The following is a 22127-nucleotide window of genomic DNA, read 5'->3' on the forward strand; positions in this document are numbered from 1 at the left end:
AATCTTAACATCTTTATAAGATTTTTTTAAAAACTCAAAGCATCAAATCTAAATATTAAATACTATAATAGCCCTCTTCTGGTTTCTCACAGCTCAAGTAAACAGTATAAACAAAATTTAACCCTAATTATAAGCAAAGATGTGAAATCACTTAAGTTGGAAGATCATTCCAACTTAATTTAAAACATTAGGAAACCATGAGCCAGCTACTTACAGATTTCTAGTTAGAGCACTAAATAAGAAGTGGGGCTTGAAATCCTTCTAAAGCAACTAACAAGATATTCACCGCTAAAAGTTTTGAACTATGAGTCAGTCATATTTACCTGTGGCTACAATTCGAAATTAAGTACCACTCAAGGCTTAAATAGTACAATTCTGACATATCTCAACAGGACACAAAGACAGATGAAAAATACTGTAAGTTTCTGGAAGGTAAACAGTTTAAAGTTTCCTGAGTCTGTGGTAAATTATTTTTTAAAATAGCTACCATGTATTATTAATATTTGTTTCATTGAGCAACTACAGTAAACTTTGATACTAAATATTTACTGCTTGTCATTTCAAAAGAAATATACTTATAGCAAGCACAGATTTCACTATGTTTCTTCAAATCAAGTATTAATATTGTAATACTTAAGAAATTACAGAGCTGGATAATAGTTCCATAGTAGACCATATCTAGCTCCATCTCAAAATTCTAGTAGACTATGTTTTGTCCAAAGTAATACAAGCATCTAATTCCATGATAAAATCTTGTCTTTCATGCAGAAACAAATCTAACTCTTCAGCTATTTAAAAACTGCAAATGAAAGGCATAGATGCTGACTGATTTTATCCAATGAGGATAGTAACTAAAAGTAACACTGCATATCATGCAATAAGTATAACTATGCACATAATTCTCAACACATCACAAAATAGTAGTAATAAAAGGGTCACTTAGTCCAATCCTTTATCTTCAACACTTCTGAACGATCATCTGCTCTTTGTGACTAGGTCTTTGTAAACATTCTAGCCAACAATTATGACTCAAACACAGAATTACTGGTTACTTTTCTGCATTTACTAAGTGCAAGAAGACAATCTGAAAAGGCTACATGTACTATATGATTTCAACTACATGACATTCAGGAAAAGGAAAGACTACAGAGATGTAACAAAGATTAGTGGTTGCCAGGGGTCAGAGTGATAGAAGGATGAATAGGGAGAGCACAGAAGATTTTTAGAGCAGTGAAAATACGTTGTATGATATAATGATGGATATATGGAAAAATATGCCTGTCCAAACCCATAGAATGTACACCACCAAGAGTGAACTCTAAGGAAAACTACAGACTTTTCGTTATGATGTGTCAATGAAGGTTCATCTTTGGTTTATTTATTTATTTTTTTAAATATATCTTTATTGGTTTAAAAAAAAAAGTAGTCCAGTCCAGCGTGGCTCAGTGGTTGAGGGTCGACCTAGGATCCAGGCAATTGAGGTTCGATTCCCAGTCAGGGCACATGCCCGGGTTGCCGGCTTGATCCCCGGTCCGGGGTGAGCAGGAGGCAGCCAATCAATGACTCTCTCATCATTGATGTTTCTATCTTTCTCTCTCTCCTTTCCTCTCTCTGAAATCAATAAAAATATATATTTTTAAAAAGTTTTGATGAGTGATGTTGATAACGAGGGAGGCTAAAGCTAGCATGTGCAGGGGGGTTGGGGAATACATGAAAAATCTCTGTACTTCCCTCTCAATTTTGTTGTAAACTTAAAACTGCTCTAAAAAATTGTCTTGCTCTTTTCTAGTTTTGGTGGCTCAAGGAACCATGAGTAGTAGCAAAGCCTCCTGCCACACTCTCTAGGAAGTGGTGTGGGAAATCCTGCACAGGAACAGGAACCAATGCAAGCGTCAGAAGTTTTTGGAGAAGGTGGATCTGCAGGTCAGCTTGAAGAACTGTGACCCTCAGGACAGGTGCTTCTTAGGCATCATCAGACTTAAATCCATTCCCCACCCCAAGTTCTCCGCATATGTTCTGGGGGACCAGCAGCACTGTGACGATATCCCCACATGGACATTGAGGCACTGAAGAAACTCAACAAGAATAAGAAACTGGTCAAGAGGCTGGCCAAGAAGTATGATGCCTTTTTGGCTTCAGAGTCTCTGATCAAGCAGATCCCACAAATCTTGGGCCCAGGCCTGAATCAAGCTGGCAAATTCCCTCCCTTGCTGACCTACAATGAGAACATGGTGGCCAAAGTCGATGAAGTGAAATCCATGGTCAAGTTCCAGATGAAAAAGGTACTGTGTCTGGCAGTGGCTGTTAAAAATGACAGGTGAAAATGACAGATGCTGAGCTTGTGCACAACATTCTTTTAGCTGTCAATTTCCTGGTGTCATTGCTCAAAAAGAAGTGGAAGAATGTCCAGGCTTTATACATCAAGAGCACCATGGGCAAGCCCCAGGCACAGCTTAATAAACCATACTGCTATTGTTAAAAATAATAATAAGTCTTATGAAAAAAATATATTGTACTGCTAACACTCAATTCCCAGCATTGAAAAAGATTTGTCAAAAATATAACAAAGGATCATTAATTTGGATGTGAAGAATTTACAAAAACTGATTAGGGTAGAAAAGCTCCTGAAAGTAGACAAAATATATCAAAAGACAAAAGAGGATAGATATACCCCCTGGCTGGGCATGGCTCAGCAATTGAGCATCGGTCTAGGATCCAGGAGATTGCGGTTCGATTCCAGGTGAGGGCTCATGCCTGTGTGCAGGAGGCAGCAGATCAATGACAACTCTCTCATCATTGATGTTTATATATCTCTCTCTCTCTCTCCCTTCCTCTCTCTGAAATCAGTAAAGATATATTAAAAAAAAAAAAAAAAAAAAAAGGATATACCATTCGTTATCAAGCATATGGGAGTAAGTTCTGAAGAAATAAAATATAAACAATGAGAAATTTTTAAGATAATATTGATAAATGGTGCAGTGAAATAAGAACTCTCACTTGGGTCCCTGAGAACATACATAGGCATACCCCTTTTGGAAAACACTTGACAATATGTAAAAAGTATTTAAATGTTCACACTCTTAGAATCAATAAATTCATTTCTGAAATGCAATCCTACGAAAACAGTTCTAAACAGTGAAATCTGAGGTATTAACTGTGTTTTGTTCACAATTTCCAAGCCTTTGTGGTCCCTAGCCTTGGGGTCTTTTGTGTTATTTTAGAACCAGCAATTAGAAAACAATTCCCTCAGCTGGCTTTGGATAAAGAAAGCCCAGGCCTAAAGAGAAGAGTTCAGCTGGACTGTTCCTGAGAGGGAAGAGATGGAAGGAATGAGGAAAGTTTTAAGAGAAAAATGGGGGGAAAGAAGGGGATTAGAGGATGTGCCTAGACGAAGATCAGTGACCCACCCCCACTGGGAGTTTCAAGATGGTGGGGGGAGGCCAATGGAAAGACAGTGATGAGAACTTTTGTTTTAAGAAAATTCTGCAAAAGATGCTCTGTAACTTGGCCTTAAAGAGAACTTTCCAGGCTTACATATATAAATGCATGTCAATGACAGGCAGTATAGATGGAAGACTGGAAAGTCCTTTCCTGGTAATATTCTGGACTCTATAAAGTTATCCAAGAATTAGGGGGTGGGGGTGGGTGAGGATTTGAGCAAGGGAATAATGGCCACCTAAATTAGGGGAGGACACAATACAGATTAAATTTTAGTAAAAACAGGAATATGACATTTCATAGTTACCACCATATAGAGTATGACTCATGCCTACTGTATAATAACAGAAAAAATAACAATACCTGACTACACTGTGGATAAATTATGGCGTTTCCACATAATTAACTATCATACAGTTATTAAAAGTATCTATACTAATGCTTATGTTACAATGAATTACAAAAGTATTATTACATAAGATTATACATACATATAAACCTATGATCCCAGCAGAACCTAAGTTCCATAAGGGCAAAGCTTTTCCTCTATTTTCCAACTAAGACAGTACCTGGCACATTGGAGTTTAATAAATATTTGTGGAATAAATATAAAACCAATTTTTTTTAACCCGCACATGAGGATATTTTTTCCATTGCTTTCCGGGGGGGGGGGGGGGGGGGGGGGAGAAAAGGGGAGGGAGAGGAACATTAATGTGAGAAAGACACCGACTGGTTGTCTCCCGCACGTGCACCTACTGGGACTGGGGACTGAGCCTACAACCCAGGCACGTGCCCTTGGCCAAAATTGAACCTGGGATCCTTCAGGCTGCAGGCTGCCGACACTCTAACCTCTGAGCAAAACCCTCTAGGGCAATATAAAACCAAACTCTGAGGGAGAAACAAAAGGAAAATATTCAAAATGTGATACATCAGCACTATCTTTTAGTGATGGAACTTTAGTGGGGTTATTTTGGTTTCTATTTTTCCGTCTTCTGTCACCTGAATGTATATAACCCCTACAATGGAAAACAACAATTAGGAAGTATTTCCCTTTTAAATGCATTAAGAATTTCCTGTATTTTCTTTTCCCCCCCTTTTTACTGAATTTATTGGGGTGATACTGGTTAACAAAATTATACAGGTTTCAGGTGCACAATTCTACAACACATCATCTGTACACTGTATTGTGTGTTCACTACCCCAAGTCAAATCTCCATCCATTACCATATATTCCCCCTGTACCTTCCCCGGAAATCACCACACTGCTATGTTCATGAGTTTTTTCTCTTTTTTTTCTTTTTTGCTCAATCCCTCCACACATTACCAAGAATTTCATACATTTTCAAAAAATTTTTGGTATGCTCTAGAGTAGACGTAACTGAAAATTTAAATAAAAGGAGCAGATTTAACTTACCTTGCGTGGTTAGAAAACAGAAAAAGCACACTAAGGCTTTTCCCCCCTGTAGTTTAGTCAATATACAAAACTAAACTTCCTCAAAGAACTTTCAATGCACTCTTATTAAAGCCCCTAAAACATGGTTTTTACAAGCTTTTCAATCATGGTAACATGTTCTAAACGCAAAGTATTGGTTTAAAATATACTGACCATGCCCAAAAGTATGAGGCAGTGAATGAACTTTCTGTAACTCTCTAAACAAAGACTGAAAGTGAAAGAAATAATCAGCTTTGCAATATTATCACCCAAGACCTTTAAGCTTTAGTTCAGTGATCCAATATATCAATAATCAATTTCAGCCCAGCAGGGCGTGGCTCAGTGGTTGAGCGTCGACCTAGGATCCAGGCGATCGGGGTTCGATTCCCGGTCGGGGCACATGCCCGGGTTGCGGGCTCGATCAGTGACTCTCTCATCATTGATGTTTCTATCTCTCTCTCTCCCTCTCCTTTCCTCTCTCTGAAATCAATAAAGATATATTTTTAAAAAATAATAATAATTAAAAAAAAATAATAATAATAATCAATTTCAGGGATTTAGTTGTAACTATTGTTACCATTTGTGGGCCAAACATTCTAATTGATTTCCTCTTAATGATAATTAAAAAGAAACAATACATACTCAAGTAGGAATTCAAGTATTGTTGTACATCCTAAGATCAAAATGTTAGTTCTGAAGGTGATGATGTCACACTACATGTGCAGTAACACAAAGTATCAAAAATAATTTGTAACAATATACAGACTTAATAGTTTTCTATCTAAAATTTCAAAATTTTAACGTAAGAAATTTACGTTATTTTCCCTCTGAGGTAAAGCAGACAAATTATGCCAACATACAGCCTCATCACAACTATGTAAACACATACACCAATTATAACTACAATATACAAACAGTATTTGTTTTTTCTTTAAAAACCTCAAATTTTTAAATGGGAAATGCTTTTGCTATGCAATAAAACAGGCAAACTGTACCACCATACAGTATGATCACAACTATAAAAAAAATCAATTGCAAAGAAATTAGGCTGTTACAAATGGTAACAATGCTTATCTCTGGATGAAGGGATTGATTATAGGTTATTTTTATTTCCTTTTTTCCCTCTAATCTCCTAATTTTGATTAAAAAAATTTTCTTAAAAATGTTTCTTGTGTGTGATTTAAGGATGGTCACAAAAACTAAGGTGGAAATAAATGAAGATTATAACTCAGGAAACTAAGTCAAAATCAAATTAGCATATAGCTCTAAACAATGACTATCAAAAGGCCCTCCTACAAAAGGGAAGTAGACTTCTGTGGTCATTAAATTACCATAAACAGTCTGAAAAGCACTGTCTTGCCATCTCAAATATTCTACAACTTTATTAAAGCAGTTAGCTGTATTCTCACTAATCCTTTATCTTTATTTGTTGTACAGGAACAATTAGTCAAAGAAATAACTATTTTGGAAAAACTTTATGAAAGTAAGTAGTTGAACTACAAGGTGTCTCTTTTATAAGCAAATGATATCAAAAATCAATTTAATCTATTTCTCAATATCATTAAAAGATGAATATGAGCACTAAATTGGTTAACAAGTATAAGGAACCATAATGACCAGAAATTATTAAAGAATATAAATAAAACAGCAAGTCCACACATTCAATATACATCCCAATATGCATTCATATTTCAGTTTATGAAATATAAAATAACCAGAAATATTTACAAAATATCTCAAGATACTTCTTGGCAGCAACTAAAGTGCTGAAAGAAAGAACCAACCATAGGAAATATAATTTCTGTTACAGACATGCTAGTGCATAACAAAGGACAAGATAAAATTGTAAAGGACTAAATGACAATTTTCATAATAATCAGGTATTAAAAGCACCAAAAAACAAAATGAAAAAAACTTAAAAAACTTAAAATTTCTGTGTTGAGCAATAGCAAAACACTTATGGTTTGTAAAGAGTGCTAATGAAAGCAACCACAAAAATAATGTTTCTAAGGTATTTTTTAAAGTAGTAAATTTAATTTATTGCAGCATCAGCTCTTTTACAGCATTTTAATAAAATAGTCTAGGTAAGAGGTGGCGAACAGAAATATAATGTGAGCTATGCATGCAATTTTAAATTTTTAAGAAGCTACATTTTAAAAAGTAAAAAGAAACAGATGAAATTAATAATATACTTATTTACCCAATATATCCAAACATTATCTTTTCAACATGTAGCCAATTTTTATTTGGAATCTTTTAACTGTTTTTATACTAAGTCTTCAAAATCCAGTGCATATTTTTACACGTAGCATATCTCAATCTGAATGCTAAATTTTCATCAGAAAAACTTTAGAAAACAAATACTGAATTTGATACCAAGTTATTTGTATTTATAAGAAAGTATTTTGGATATGGGTGAAAAGGGAAAAAAATCTCCTGGATTACTGCAATCTTTTCCTACAATGACAATATAAATTCAGGGCAGTTTATGTCACCTCTTTTCCTCTAATGCTAAAAAGCTGTATCCTATCCCTGAAAGCAGCAACAGAAAGTATGTAAAAGGACAGACAGTAAATTAAGAGAAGCTAAGACAGTGGCTACTCTAAACTGTTTTTACTCTCATTTTGTTTTTCAACAAAGTTTTCAATTCTGTGGACACCAACTGGGTGTCCTATAATTCAATTCCTTTCTGACACTAACTACCCGGAGTTGGCACAAACCCCACAACTTAAGGGCTCAGTCCCACAAGACTGCCCTAATTTTCTATGTCCCACTAGAGTTGCCACCTATACTTCTGATTGACAGGCTACAAATCAGGGGCTCTCATGACCCCCACCCTCAGGTTTGATAATTTGTAAAGGGCTCAGAGAACTCAGGAACAGCAAAATGGAAGAGATGCATAGGGCAAAGTATGGTAGGAGGACCACAGAGCTTCCATGCCCTCTCAGGTGCATCACCCTCCCAGCACTTTGATGTGTTCATCAACCTGGAAGCTCTCTGAGCTCTGCTGTTTAGTGTTTTTTATAGATATTTTATTACATAGGCATGACTGATTAAATCATTAGCCACTAGTGATTGATTCAATCTGCAGCTTCACTTTCCCTCCCTGGAGGCATGGATGAAAGTTCCAACCCTGATGGCCAGCCCCTACCTATACAGAAGCTATCTAGACACAACAGGTATATTTTGAAAAACTTCCCATATTTTGAGGTGAGATCTTGTGTGCCCAAGTATGGATTACCCCTTGTATAACAGTCTGACTTCAAAGAACCATTTTTAGTCTAAAGAACATCCAGGAATCCAGGCCTATTAGATGATACGTTTATTATTATTAGTCTCTGCTGTTGGGTACAGAGGCAAATAATATCAATGAATACACTTTAAGAGTTTTACCACATTATTAATACAAAGTCTTGCTACTTCCAGAAGAAAACTTCACTTATCTGGAAATCTTACTGTAGGTGAGGTAACATCTTATTCCCATAACAATGCTGAATTAAATGAAACATTCCAAAGGATTTCAAAACAATTATGAAATTTAAATGAGATTTCTATTTGGAGCTCATACAAACAAGAGAGCCAAAACCTTCTCAGTAGCATATATGTCAAAGTAAACAGTAAAGAGAAGGAAAAAAGAGATGTTTTTAAAAATCAAATAAAAAAGTCAATTTATACTGTCAATATCAAGAACTAAGTTAACAAACTATAACCTCAATCTCCAAAGTAATTAAAACTAAATTCTGTGGAAATTATACAATAACAATTAACATGTCAATCTATTCATTAGTACTCCAATATCTTTAATTCTGCTTTCCTGATGAGTAAAAATTTTAGGAATTTAGAAATCCAATTAATTCTTACATTGTAAAACTTGAAAAAGAACCATCTTTTAAAAATATATATATATGTATGTTTTAATTGAATTTTCAAGAAAGAGGAAGGGAGAAGGATAGTGATAAAGAAATATAGATGAGAGAGAAACATAGATCGGCTGCCTCCTGCACACCCCCTACTGGGGATCAAGCCTGCACCTGGGGATGTGCCCTCACCTGGAATCAAACCATGACCTCTTGGTTCCTAGGTCGATGCTCAACCACTGCTCAGGCTGGGCCAAAATGAACCATCTCTATACATTAGGTGTCATCTAAGGTCCACTGACAAAAACCCTACTAACACTAGAGTCATTCAATTTGTCTCTATTAGATGGAAATTTGATACACACTGACCATTAGAAATAATATTACTTCTCCTTAAATATTTAAATTTAAACAGAGCCCGGCAGGGTGTGGCTCAGTGGTTGAGCATCAACCTAGGATCCAGGCGATCAGGGTTCGATTCCCGGTCAGGGCACATGCCCAGGTTGCGGGCTGCAGCTGATCAATGACTCTCTTGTCGTTGATGTTTCTATCTCTCTCTCCCTCTCCTTTCCTCTCTCTGAAATCAATAAAGATATATTTAAAAAAAAAAATTTAAACAGAACATTCTCTATGATAATCAATGTAAACAGCATCTAAAAAACTCTGAACACACCAAGACATTAATAAAATAAACCTGCCATCTCCCTTCTTATAGAATCTCTGTATGTACACTGGCTAAAAGGCCATTTAAGTGGAGATATATTTCATGAAGTGCAAGTATAAAAGGTATAAAATGCTCAATGACAAATTATAATTGCTAGAGAGCAAAAGGACTTAGAACTCCACCATATCCATACCTCAGCTTCAGCTCCTGCTTTTGGCCCCTAAAAATTAAAAAAAAAAGAAAAAAGAAAAAAAGAACTCCACTAGAATTCAAACTCTTCTTTCTCGTTTAACTAAAGTTTTTCTGCAGTGGAAAAAACAAGGACTCAGATATGCTATGTGATCTTAAACAAGTTTTAAAGTTTCAGTTAGTTTCCTCAAATATAAAATTGAGAAAATATCTGCCTTGCTCTGTTGTTGTGAGGATTACAAATAATATGCTGTGGGCATAGCATTGTGCCTGTCACAAAAAAAGGGCTCCTATAAGATAAGTATTAGTAATTATTAATACCTTTCCAAATTAATTAGCAATAGGAACACTGCAAAAAGACAAGGACTGAAGAAAGTATATGCAGTATTTAGGCTTTTTGTTGTAGAAAAGTCCATTTTGAACATATTCTAGAAACAGTACAATCATTCAGAAACTTTCTTGTAATGGAATTACAAGAAATCTTTCTGTTTCCTCGAGTGACAAACAAGGATGGTCATTTCAGAGAGAAGCTCCAGTTATAAAGTATGTATCACCATAATGATATGCAAATGTAGTATGAAGGCCAGATTATAGGAGAGAAACAAACTGTTTAAAAATCAGCACATGGCTCTCCCAGTGCTTAAGTGAGTATTCTGTAAACTACATGATAAACGGCATAACGTGTGAAAACTTATTTGGATTGAATTTATCCACAAAGAATAATCAAATATTACATTTCAATGCTTCACTTTTAAAGACCTTTCCTTGCTCACCTATCCACCTTGTCCTTGGTAAGGTCTTCTACTTACACAGTCTTTCTTGCTCTACATTCATTCAAACTTATCTAAAGAAATTACCTACTCTTACTGTTTCTACTTAACAGTCCTTAGTTATTCCTTAAATCCACTGCAAATTTTCCACTCTTTTGAAACTGTAAGATCACCAAATATTTGGAATACGTGTAACATAATCTTAATCTTTGTCAATTCTGCATGTACATGTGGAGTTTGTGATAATATCCTTTGTACATATTTTCAAAAAACAGAAGACTATTTTTTCTTTATAACAGAGAATACATGGGTTGTTGTTTTCTGTTTTTTTTAATATATTTTTATTGATTTCAGAGAGAGGAAGGGAGAGGGAGAGAGAGAAACATCAATGATGAGAGACATTAATCGGCTGCCTCCTGCACATCCCTTGCTGGGGATCAAGTCCACAACCCCGGAATGTGCTCTGACCAGGAATTAAACCATGATCTCCTGGATCATAGGTTGACATTCAACCGCTGAGCCACACCAGCTGGGCAAGGGTACATGTTTTAAATGTGTAACTTAAGTTATAAAAAAGTAGCACACTGTATATCCTTTATGGTGTGTGAATTATATTTTAATAAAGCTATTTAAAACACACACAACTCTCCCTGTGCAGGTAGCTCACTTGGTTAGAGCATTGTTCTGTATAAAAAAGGTTGCAGGTTCGATTCCTGGTCAGGGCACATACCTACATTGTGGGTTTGATCCCTGGTTGGGGCGTGTACGGGAAACAACTGATCGATGCTTCTCTTACATTGATGTTTTTTCTCTTTCTATCCCTTCCTCTATCTATAAATCAATCAATCAATGAAAGCATGTCCGAGGGTGAGGATTGAAAAAACAACACAGCCCAGCCAGTGTTGGCTCAGTGGTTAAGTGTCCATCTATGGAACAGGGGCTCACAGTTCGATTCCCACTGAGAGCACATGCCCAGGTTTTGGGCTCAATCCCCAGTTGGGGGGGGGGCATGCAGGAGGCAGCCAATCAATGATGCTCTCTCATCATTGATGTCTCCATCTCTCTCCCTCTCATGCTCTGGCCAGGCTGTATTTCATTTCAATTAATTTAAATAGCCACATGATTCTATTTTTGTAGTTTTCCCTTACTCAAACTAGTTTAGAAATCTAGGCTATTACCAGTAACTTACATCTACTTATCTGCTTCTTCCTTACTCAATCTCCCCTCACTTAGGTAATCCTAAAATTTGTTAATTACTTAAGAGCCACATGCAATATACAATTTCAATAGCCTAATCTCTACACTTCTTTTCTACTCCTTCAAAAATTTATTTTCAGTAATTACTACTAAGCAAATTGGACTTCTCTGCTATATTCTTGTCTTGAAATTTTATTCCCTGATATTACCATTCTTCTAGTTTTCTATTTAGTCTAACCCCTGGGCTCTTTTTTTCCTTTGCCCATCCATTAGTTATTCCTATTTTGCCCTAGGACCATCTCTTCCTCTATTTCCCTCTCTCCCCCTCCCTCCCTTTCTATGATTTCATTTACTTTCATTATTTCTGCTATGACTAATACAGACATTTGGGAATCATCAGCCTCTATTTATACCTCAGACTTATCCTTTAAGGTTCAGTAATATAACCAACTGACAATTGAACTTCTTCCTGGGGGTTTCACAAGTACCTCAAATTCAACATCTCAAAAAACCAAAAGCCCTATTCTTTTTCATCCCCTCCTTCAACTGACAGCACCATCATCTAGCCCCACCCTCTTATCCATCCTCCAAATTGAATTAATCACTGAACCCTGCATATTTATTGCCTAAATATTTAAAGATGCCACTCCTTTATTACTTCCTTTGTTCAGGCCCTAGAAATCTCATACTCATACCCTAACTAAACTCCACACATCCCTTGTACTTTTCTTTAAAAAAAATATATTTTTTTATTGATCTCAGAGAGAGGAAGGGAGGGGGGAGAGACAGAGAAGCATCAATGATGAGAGAACATCATTGATGGGCTGCCTCTGGCATACCCACTACTGGGGATGGAGCCCAAAACCCAGGCAATGTGCCCTGACTGGACTCAAACCCCAAGCTCCTGGTTCATGGGTTGACACTCAACCACTGAACCACACCCACCAGGCCCTTTTAATCCGTTCTCCACAATTATTAATATGCAAATCTAACTGATTTACTTCTTTGTTTACAATTCTTTAGCTACTCTCTGCTACCTATAGGTGAGTATTTGTGCTGGAGGGGTGAATGGAGAGCTCAAAGAGCATATAAATATGAGACTGCCTGGAACTCCTCAGCATGTAAAAGATGATCTGCTCCACTTCCCAAATTTCCCTTAATCCACAATGACCTACCAGTCCAAGTAAGGAGAGTATCCACATAGAAATGAATATATCAGGTTATTAAATTCAAAACTATTAGCCACTAAGATGATCTTGTCATTATTCTAAGCAATCTGTTTACCTTTATGTACTAAAATAGAAAATGTGCACATTATAATTATTTGATTCACTAATTAGTTTCATCTCTCAAAGTTTGGTTTATATATAAGTTTGTGTTTGACTGACACCATACCATCTACCGAAAACAAACAGACCAAAAAAAAAAGATCATCTGTTTTTGAGAAGCTGAACCCTGGCTTCATAAAAGACATCTACAGAAATAATCAGTGTGATTTTTCTTAACTAAACTGAGTGTGATGATATAACAGATTTTCAAACACTCATTCTTAAATTACTCTGAAATTTCTTAAGAATTCTTAAGCTTCTTCAAGGAAAACACCAAATGGTGGATGATGGCAGATGACACTGGTGCTCCAGAGGGCCAGGAGGCCCCAAGCGCTTCCGTGGAGGATTTGGCAGCAGCAACTGGGGCTAACGTCTTTCACCAAGTTGGGCTGCCTAGGCAAGGACATGAAGATCAAGTCCCTGGAGATCTCTCTCTTCTCCTAGCCCATCAAGGAATCTGAGATCATTGACTTTTTTCTGGGGTCAGCTCTCAAGGACAGGCTTTTAAGATTACACCATGCAAAAGCAGACCCAGTTCAAGGCATTTGTCGGCATTGGGGACTACAATGGATGTGTCAGTCTAGGTTTTAAGTGCTCCAAGGAAGTAGCCACTGCCATTCCTGGGGCCATCATCCTGGTCAAGCTCTTTGTTCCTATGTGCGAGGCTACTGGGGGAACAAGATCCACAAGCCCCACGCATCCCTTGCCAGATGCCTGGCCACTGTGACTCTGTGCTGGTGGCCTCATCCCCGCACGCAGGGACATTGGCATTGTCTCAGCTCCTGCCCAGGAAGCTGATGATGATGGCCAGTATTGAGGACTGCTACACCTTGGCCAAGGGCTGCACTGCCACCCTGGGCAACTTCACCAAGGCTACCTTTGATGCCATCTCCAAGACCTACAGCTACCTCACCCTCAACCTCTGGAAAGGGACCATCTTCACCAAGTCTCCCTATCAGGAATGCACTGACCATCTTGTAAAGACCCACACCAGAGTTTCTGTGCAGAAGACCCAGGCTCCAGCTGTAGCCGCCATATTTTTAAGATTTTTTTTTTTTTTAATATATCTTTATTGACTTCAGAGAGAGGAAAGGAGAGGGAGAGAGAGAGATAGAAACATCAATGATGAGAGAGTCATTGATCGGCTGCCTCCTGCACGCCCCCAACTGGGGATCGAGCCTGCAACCCGGGCATGTGCCCTGACCCGGAATCGAACTCTGATCGCCTGGATCCTAGGTTGACGCTCAACTGCTGAGCCATGCCCAGCCGGGCCACATATTTTTGTATAAGAAAAATAAAGTGAATTTGGCCTGTTTAAAAAAACAAGAATTCTTACATTCCTAGGAAAACTGTATTTGCTCATCATGACAGCTTATCTGAGGATTCTTTTCTGAAAATCATTAAGCACATTAACTTAGCAGAGCACATTTAATATGTTAATCTTACAGTGCAAGATTCAAGTCATAATAGCAAAAAAGTAAATTCTGTATGAAACCCCATCTGAAAAATCTGAATACAAATTAAGGTGGAGATATTATACAATCCATTAAGTCAACCACAAAACCAAGCAAATTACTGACTTTTCCTCTCATGTAGATTATATCATATCAATAACCAATCTTTTTAAAAACACATACAAAATTAAGTTTGCCACCTGTCGAAGGTACAGTCCTCTTCCAAGTAAAAACAGTCCTATAGAGCTTCTGGTAATTTCTCTTCAACCTGAAAAGCTACTTCTCTTTTAAGATTTGATAAAATGCCTAAGTTGACAAAGCAAAAGTTCTTAAAACCCAACTTTTATTAAGATGTTTTAAATATTCAATTCGTAATGTGACAAATTATGGCCTTCAAAATGGATTTTTTAAAGCACAATCATCCTTTTTTATATTGTATATAACACTTTACAGTCTTCAAAAGTACATTCAGTTGATCCTCAACAATCCTGTTAAGTCAGTAAGATATATTACTAATAAGACAGCATTACAGATTAAGTTCCTTACTCAGGGCTAGGCAAGAGGGTAACGTAGAACCCACGTGTTCTTCCTTGGAGCTCTTTTCCATCATATAGAACTGTATTATACCATACTGAACTCTCCCAATACAAGATTAGAGAAGCTGCTGTGGACCAAAGAAAGGCAAGGAATATGGATGAAACAACCTTGACTTCTACAACTATTTCTAACTTGATAACAGAAAAAAATTAATACTTATTAAAGTATATTGAGCACCTACATATATCTTCAAAGAGTTCAAAGACTAGTGGAGTAGTCAAAAATGGTAAAGGGCTGCAAATCAATTAGAAGACTGTTACAAGAATAATCCCAAAAGGAAAATGATTTTAGCAAGTTCTGGAAACTAGTAATTCAGAAAGGCTGGCATTTGGGAAAGTGACAGGTTGTGAAATTAGAAAGTTAGGCAGAAAAACAGATAAAGCTAAAGAATTTGAAAGCACTGATGACATGATGTTCAACTTCAAACTTCCTCCTATAAGAACGGTGGCAACAGTAAGAGTTTTGCTACATGATTTTTCAAGCATGAATGTAAACAAGTCAAACAAAATCTTCAAATATACCTAAGAAAGCCTAAAAGAGATGCTGTATCATCATAGTTAATATTTATGTGCTAGGCCCTGTCCTAAATGTTTTTATATATATTCACTTAACCATCACAACAACTCTATAAAACAGGTACTTAATACATTCTATTTACAGATTAGAAGCTAGCACAGAAGTTGCCCAAGGTGACACAATGATTAGCTGGACCAAGGAGTTTAGTTCTTAATTACTATGTTACACTGCGAAAAATAGTGTTGCCTTCAAATCTAAATTCAGGTCATATTAAGTCTTACCTATTTCTGCAGACTAGATTGGTCCTATGTTTAAAAAAATAACCTCAAATAAAATGCAAGATGCTAAAAATAAATATAAAAACCGAGTAACTATAATTATTATTAACATTCTCAGAAATTGTAATTTGAGCATAACCATTCCTGCTGCTTTTACAGCTTTATCTAAAAAACTTAAAAGTTACCAGAAAATCCAAATAACAGGTTTAGGATGATTTCAGAAAATGAGGGCCCAGTTTTAGTTGAAAGTTTCCCTAGGATAGATTTTCAAATCACTAGAATCTTGCACTAAAATCTGAATGTCAAGAAACAAACTCAGTCACCAGGCAACAAGATTCCCAATTTGTTTTACAAAAAAACAATCTCTTTCCAAGTTCTTGTACTAGGAACAACTATGATACTAAAGGTCATAAAAACAAAAAAAGATAAAGAGAAAAGAAAAACATATATAAACCCCTAAAACTAAGTAAGAACTACATCATTAAAAATCAACCTAAATGTAATTCTCAATTCCTGTACCACCAAGGTTACTTCCTACAGCAATAAATCTACATCTATTTTAAATCAAATCTTACCTAACCAAAATTATCCTGTCTTTAATTCTACTCTGCCCTGTTTAGAATGTACAACAGATCATTTCAAACAAGTCACCAATCATTCTACATAGCAGCTACTCTCGAGTTATCTTAATTTTGCCCATACTAAACAAGGGCTCTGAGAATTAAAACCAATCCAACGAACAAACAAAAACTCCAGACTATTCTCTGAAATCTAGTTGTGGGACTGCAAATTCTCATCCAAAAAAAAACAAGGAATGTGGCACAAATTTTAAAAGGTAAAAACAATCACTATGCAAATGGAAAAATTCCATTCAATCAGGTTTTAAGAATTATCTTAAGAACTATAGCAAAGAAGTAAGTTATGGTTTCTTATTCAGAGAACCACATCCCATTTCCAAAGTACTGCTAAATTTTTATAAAACATTAATATCATATACTCACTATGAGACATGAGCCTTAATTTACTAAAAGCCAGAGAAAAGCAAGCACTAAGTATATTGGAGCTTAAACAAAATTTATGATTTGATCTCCCCTTTCAGGTGGATCTGGAGACAATCTCATCAATACATAAAGTGAATATATCAAGTGTACTCTGTATTTAGAAGCAACTTGGGGAGAAAAGTGCTTAAAGTAAGTAAATCATTACTATATTTATCTATCAATAAGTTTTCTTAAAATCAATCATGCTGTTCTTAAAAACAAGATCCCTGCCCTGGCAAGTGTGGTCCAATTGGTTGGAGCATCCTCCAGTATACCAAAAGGTGGCAGGTTTGATTCCGGGTAAGGGCACATGCCCAGGTTAGGGGTTGGAGGTTGGATTACTGGTCAGGGGTGGGCAGGAGGCAACAATGGGTGTTTCTCTCTATCTCTCAATCTCAGTCTCTCTGTCTCTCAGTCTCTCTCTCCCCTCCCTCCATTCCCCTCTCTAAAATCAATTTAAAAAAAAACACACCAACAAGATAAGATGCCTTCCTATAATAGCAATGTAAACTCTGAAAAATCCAGCATAACATTCTTACCATGGCAAATCATTTTGCATCTTAAAAGGTCTCAATTATCATTCATCAGTTAAGATCCTGTGTTATCAAAGCATTACCTATGTATTATTTAAAGAACTGATACTTGTTTTAATAGATAGCTATTCATACTGTGACTCTAAAAATAAGCTTGATGAAAACAACTTTGATTTCTATACCACACTTTTATCCATTCTCTATCACAAAAAGCCTATTTCTCCCTTTGAAGTGATAAAATCAATATCCACATCAGAAGTCAGAAATCTAAAGACTTCCACACCAAAAGAGAATTACTTCATTTGAGATTTACTAATTAGCCATCTACTAAACTACAAAATGCTCTAACATTTCCCAAATTACTAGGTCCTACCCAGTTTAATTTGTGTTCTTTACCAACCTACGCAAGTCATGTACCTGCTCTATGATTTCAGGTTCTTTATCAAATAAGTGGGCAGGGTAACCTAAGATTTCTTCTGGTTTTAGTACACTAAGATTTTTAACTCAACAACTGAGCACAATATTTTTCCTATCTTGCTATGGAAAAATACATATGTTAGAATTATACATTTAGTAAAAACAGCTTTCCTTTCTTCCTAATACTTTATTAATCCCTTGGCTTGTTCTTTAATTTAGATCCAAAAGCAAAAACTCAAACACTAACCTACTGAATAGGTTATTAGGCAAATGGCCTAGTCGAAAAACACTGTCCACCTTACTATAAAGGATTCTGGGGCCAAGATAATCACATTTCTAAGAAACAAAATGAAAAATTATAGAAGTTGGGTCAAATGACATTTGGAAGTTTCTAAACCAGGGTACCAATCAATGAGCTAGAGGTTCTGCAGCCAAATCCTTATATTCTTTAGTTTTATCATGTCCATGACTAGATAGAGAACAAAAATCCAAAAAGCCACGAGTTCTAAGAAAAACTGACATGCTTAGATGTAGATCTTATTGTGATACTAGACAAACTGAGTGTTTTCCATTGTACTATTAGTTCCAAGATAAATAAACTATCAGAAAATTCCAGATGATAAAGAAAAATGCACACACAGAAGTCTTCAAAGGTAAATAATTGAAATTACCAAAATTAACCCATAAAGTGCTCAACATTTACTTGGGTACAGTCTTAAAAGGGTAAGGTAACCAATTAATGAAAAAAATTGTTTAAAAGCACCTATTCAAATATGAAGCTGTAACAGAAGAATAAAAGCCAGAATCAGTAGCAATAGGCACCCTGGATACAAAAAAGAAATAGGTGTCTACCTGTAAACTAAATTTTTGCCTGTAAACCAAAAGGAATCAGACCTAAGTTTTTGAATAAGACTGACCAATAGCAATAAAATTATAGTTTGAAAAGTTTTTTTTAAAAAGGCCCGTCACCTTCCCAACTCTAAACCACTATAAAATTGAGTAGTAATTTCACAATGCCTTACAAGTGTATATCATTAACTGTAATACCTAAGAAATTATGCTCTAAAGAACTTGTCAGTTTTTAAGTTTACTTCCTTCCACATGTTAATTTTCCCTTCACATTTGATATAGCCTTGGTCATTTGGAAGGTGACATTCAAAGAATTAAATATTATTAACATGGATAAAACAAAATTCCTAGATCAGTCTGTTACTTTCATATCCTATTTCAGTTTGGTCCATTTTCTTGGCAAGAAGAATATGGATAATGGCATTCTTCACACCAAAAAGATGCCTTTTTCATTCAGTGTAACTCTGCTTCTTCCAATAAATAACCTATGTTCATTTCCTGATGAGGAAATCAAGTTGTTACAGGTCAAGCAACAAGAAGCCCAAACCCAGCTATTTAAACCTAGAATATACTTGTCAACCAGAATGACACACCATTATTTACACCACGAAGACCTCCCTGAGAGGTTAAAAGAGAAGCACTGTAACGCCTATGGACTCTTGGGAAAGTATGGCTTAAAAATATTTTATAACAAAATTAAAACAATTATTTAACTGTATAGTGAATGGGCTGAGGACATACTAGTTGTATTAACAATGTCGATCACTGCTAGCTACCATAAAATAAGGCTTAAGCATTATTAGGTGGCTCGATATCAAACACTTATTGTACCTTACTAGTCCCAAAGCATTTAGCCAGAGAAGAAAGTCTTTTTTAGAGTAGTTATTATTAAATGCCTGTGCAACCGCCAAGTAAGATATAGCCAAAGGAAGGTCACTTATGAACAAGGTCGTTCTTATTAAAAAAGAACAGTCTGATCTCAGGGATGGAAACACCCATGTAACACACCAGCAGCTCATCACTGCAGAGCCTCTGATGAGGCTAAAATGTACAAGTCAAAAAGACTGTACTTTCCTAACTCAAAAACTTCCCCACTAATTCAGAGTTTCCTGCCAGACACTATAACAATAAGTAGGCAGTGCGTTTGTACCGACGATTTTCACTACTCCTTCCCTAGCTGGCTAATGAATAATTCCCTGGTACATGCCCCAAAATCTAGTTTCAATCTCTTCCAAAAGTTGGCCTACCCCCACTCAGGGCGAACGGTTAAGGGAATGACAAGTAAAGGGTGAACTTGATAAACTGGAGTAACGGAGCCACATTTGGGATCCAAACCAAGGTAAAATAAAGTAGGCGGGGCTATACCTGCAGTTCACACCAGGCGACCTCCACAGTGGTTTCAGTGTCCAGTCCTTTGTAGACCGTCTTAAAGGAGCCTCTGCCAATTTCGATATCAAACTTGAGAAAGCGGCCATCATTGGACATTCCCACGGCCTTGGTCTCCAGCTCTTCGATATCATCCTGTTGCTGGCTCCGTTCTTCTTGCGCTTCCCTGGCGCTGGCGCTGGCGCTGGCGCCGCCGCTGCCGCTTCTCGTCGATGGAGGCTCCTCTTTGCTCCCCACATGGTCGGGCGGGGAAGTTTGGCGGTCTTTGCTGATACTGCTGGGGGCAGTCGTGGCCGCAGGGCCCTCGACGGCGGGTTCCCTAGGGGCAACAACAGCGGCGGGAGGCTGCTGGGCTACCTCTGCAGCGACGGCAGCGATCAAGGTCTCCTCGCGATGGGGCTCTGGTGGAGTACTCTGTGGAACCCCCGCGGCTACGCTGGGCTGAGGGAGAGAAAACGGGAGGCCGGGCAATTCCAACGCAGTGGCATTGGAGTCGCAGATGACGCTGCGGCGGAAAAAGCGGTGCTCGGTCGTGGTCGTGGTCGCGGCTGCCCCCCGGCTGTCCTTGTCCATAGTGTGGCGGCGACGCCGGTACTCCTCAGTCCTGCCAGTTCCAGCGTCGGTCGCCGCCGTGCCCAGTTTCTCCCCAACAGAGGAATCCGAGCTGGAGCCATTCTTGGGGGAAGGCGCCGGCGGCGAGAGGAACAGGGAGCTCGGAGTACCGCTCTGCTTCTCCGCGGCGCCTCCAGACATGGTCGGTCCGCTGGAGCTAGGGGAGCCGGCTCAAATTTGTGAATGAAGAGAGGGTGAGGGGCCGATCCCGAGAAGCGGTGAAGGTCGGGAGGTCCCGCTACGACTGCTCCTGCTCCCGGCGGGTTAGGATCAAACCGGACGACTCCTCACTCAGCACTGACAAGTCACCCCGAAAGCGAGGCGGGACACGGGGCCCTGCTGTGACGGCTGCTTCGGCTCACAAGGCGGGCTCGTCAGCGGGCTATCGAGGAGCTGAGCCACCGGGGTTAGCGCCTCGCGATCCGCATCCATCCTGCGGCAAGCGGCGGCCGGGAAGGCTGTAGCAGCAGAGGCGCCGCAGTCATGAGGGGCAGGACAAGGAGCCGGCACTGAGTAGAAGCGGATGCGGCGGATGCGGCAGCGGCTCCAGCTCCCCGCCGCCGCCGCCGCTGCGCGGGCTGGGCGGGCTAGGCCCGGAGGGCGGCGGCAACGCGAGGCAGGGACTAGCACCGACTCTCGAGTGGTGGCAGCTCCGGGGCCAAAGAGAGTGGGAGGGGCCGAGAAAGGCGAGGGAGGGCCGAGCCCGGGGGCTCGCGGACAGTCAGTCGGTCGCCGCCTCCCAAAAGCGCCCTCAGCGAGGGGGACCAGTCTCACAAGGCGTCCATCGCCCGGATGTGAAGAGTCGAAGCCTCGAAGCCTCGGTGTCTGAGGAGCGGGCCCCCCCTTCCCCAAGGCCTCCCCGCCCGCCCCGGGCCTGGCAAACCCTCGTCTACTCCCGGGCCGGTGCCGGGGGCTGACGGAGGGAGGGAACGGTGGGGAGGGGAGGGCCGCTCACCGCGGGGCCCGAGCTCCGCTGCTTCCCTGGGCCGAGAGCAGAGGAGACCGAAAGGACTGGATGAAGGGGGGGATAGGGAGAGAAAAGAGTAGTCACCCCAAAAGGCACCTTCTGTCACCGAAGACTGGAGTGTAGAGTGGTAGAGTGTGAAGAGTCGCACCGCCAGAGACACTCGCCGCGCTAAATGGCGCCGGGAGTCTGAAGGCTCCACACAGCCCGCTCCGACCCCGCCCCCCACCGCCCAGGGCAGCCCCACCCCCCCACCTCACTCTCAGGACTCTCGCGCAGGCGTGCCAGTGTCGAGGCTCCTGGTACTTGTAGTTTACTCATTTAAGGAATGAAAGGGGTTCTGGAGGAAGGAGCCTACGACTTCCGTGATGCCCTGCGGCTACTTTAATTTGATGCCTCCTGGGAGTTGTAGTTTTCTTTTGGAAACCGCCCCTTCTGGAAGGCTGATGGGAGCGTCACCGTGAGTCGCTAAACCCCATCCTTAAATCAGCGCTAGCTGGGAAAGTCATTATTTAGGGATTAATTGTGGAAGACGGGAAGGAAGAAAAAACAAGAAAAAGGAGACAGGCGAGAGGAGAGATTCCCATCAATGGTCTGCTGAAACTA

At 39.0% G+C, this 22127-nt stretch overlaps 1 protein-coding gene and 1 pseudogene across 20 annotated transcripts in view; one reads left to right on the top strand and one right to left on the bottom strand.

The window, feature by feature from the left end:
- Window positions 1–20700, bottom strand: part of WNK1 (WNK lysine deficient protein kinase 1) — a 145833-nt gene extending 125133 nt beyond the window's left edge. For all 20 annotated transcript variants that reach the window (XM_016224847.2, XM_016224843.2, XM_087814468.1 and 17 more), the window contains exon 1: window positions 19925–20700. In XM_016224847.2, the coding sequence (XP_016080333.2) occupies window positions 19925–20698 (774 nt within the window). In that variant the 5' untranslated portion in view covers window positions 20699–20700. The remainder of the gene's footprint in view (window positions 1–19924) is intronic.
- LOC107546404 (large ribosomal subunit protein uL1 pseudogene) lies at window positions 1810–2479 on the top strand (annotated as a pseudogene).
- Window positions 20701–22127: the final 1427 nt, after the last annotated feature.

This window comes from Miniopterus natalensis, chromosome 2 (genome assembly GCF_054644295.1).
Source record: "Miniopterus natalensis isolate mMinNat1 chromosome 2, mMinNat1.hap1, whole genome shotgun sequence".
Taxonomy (NCBI): domain Eukaryota; kingdom Metazoa; phylum Chordata; class Mammalia; order Chiroptera; family Miniopteridae; genus Miniopterus; species Miniopterus natalensis.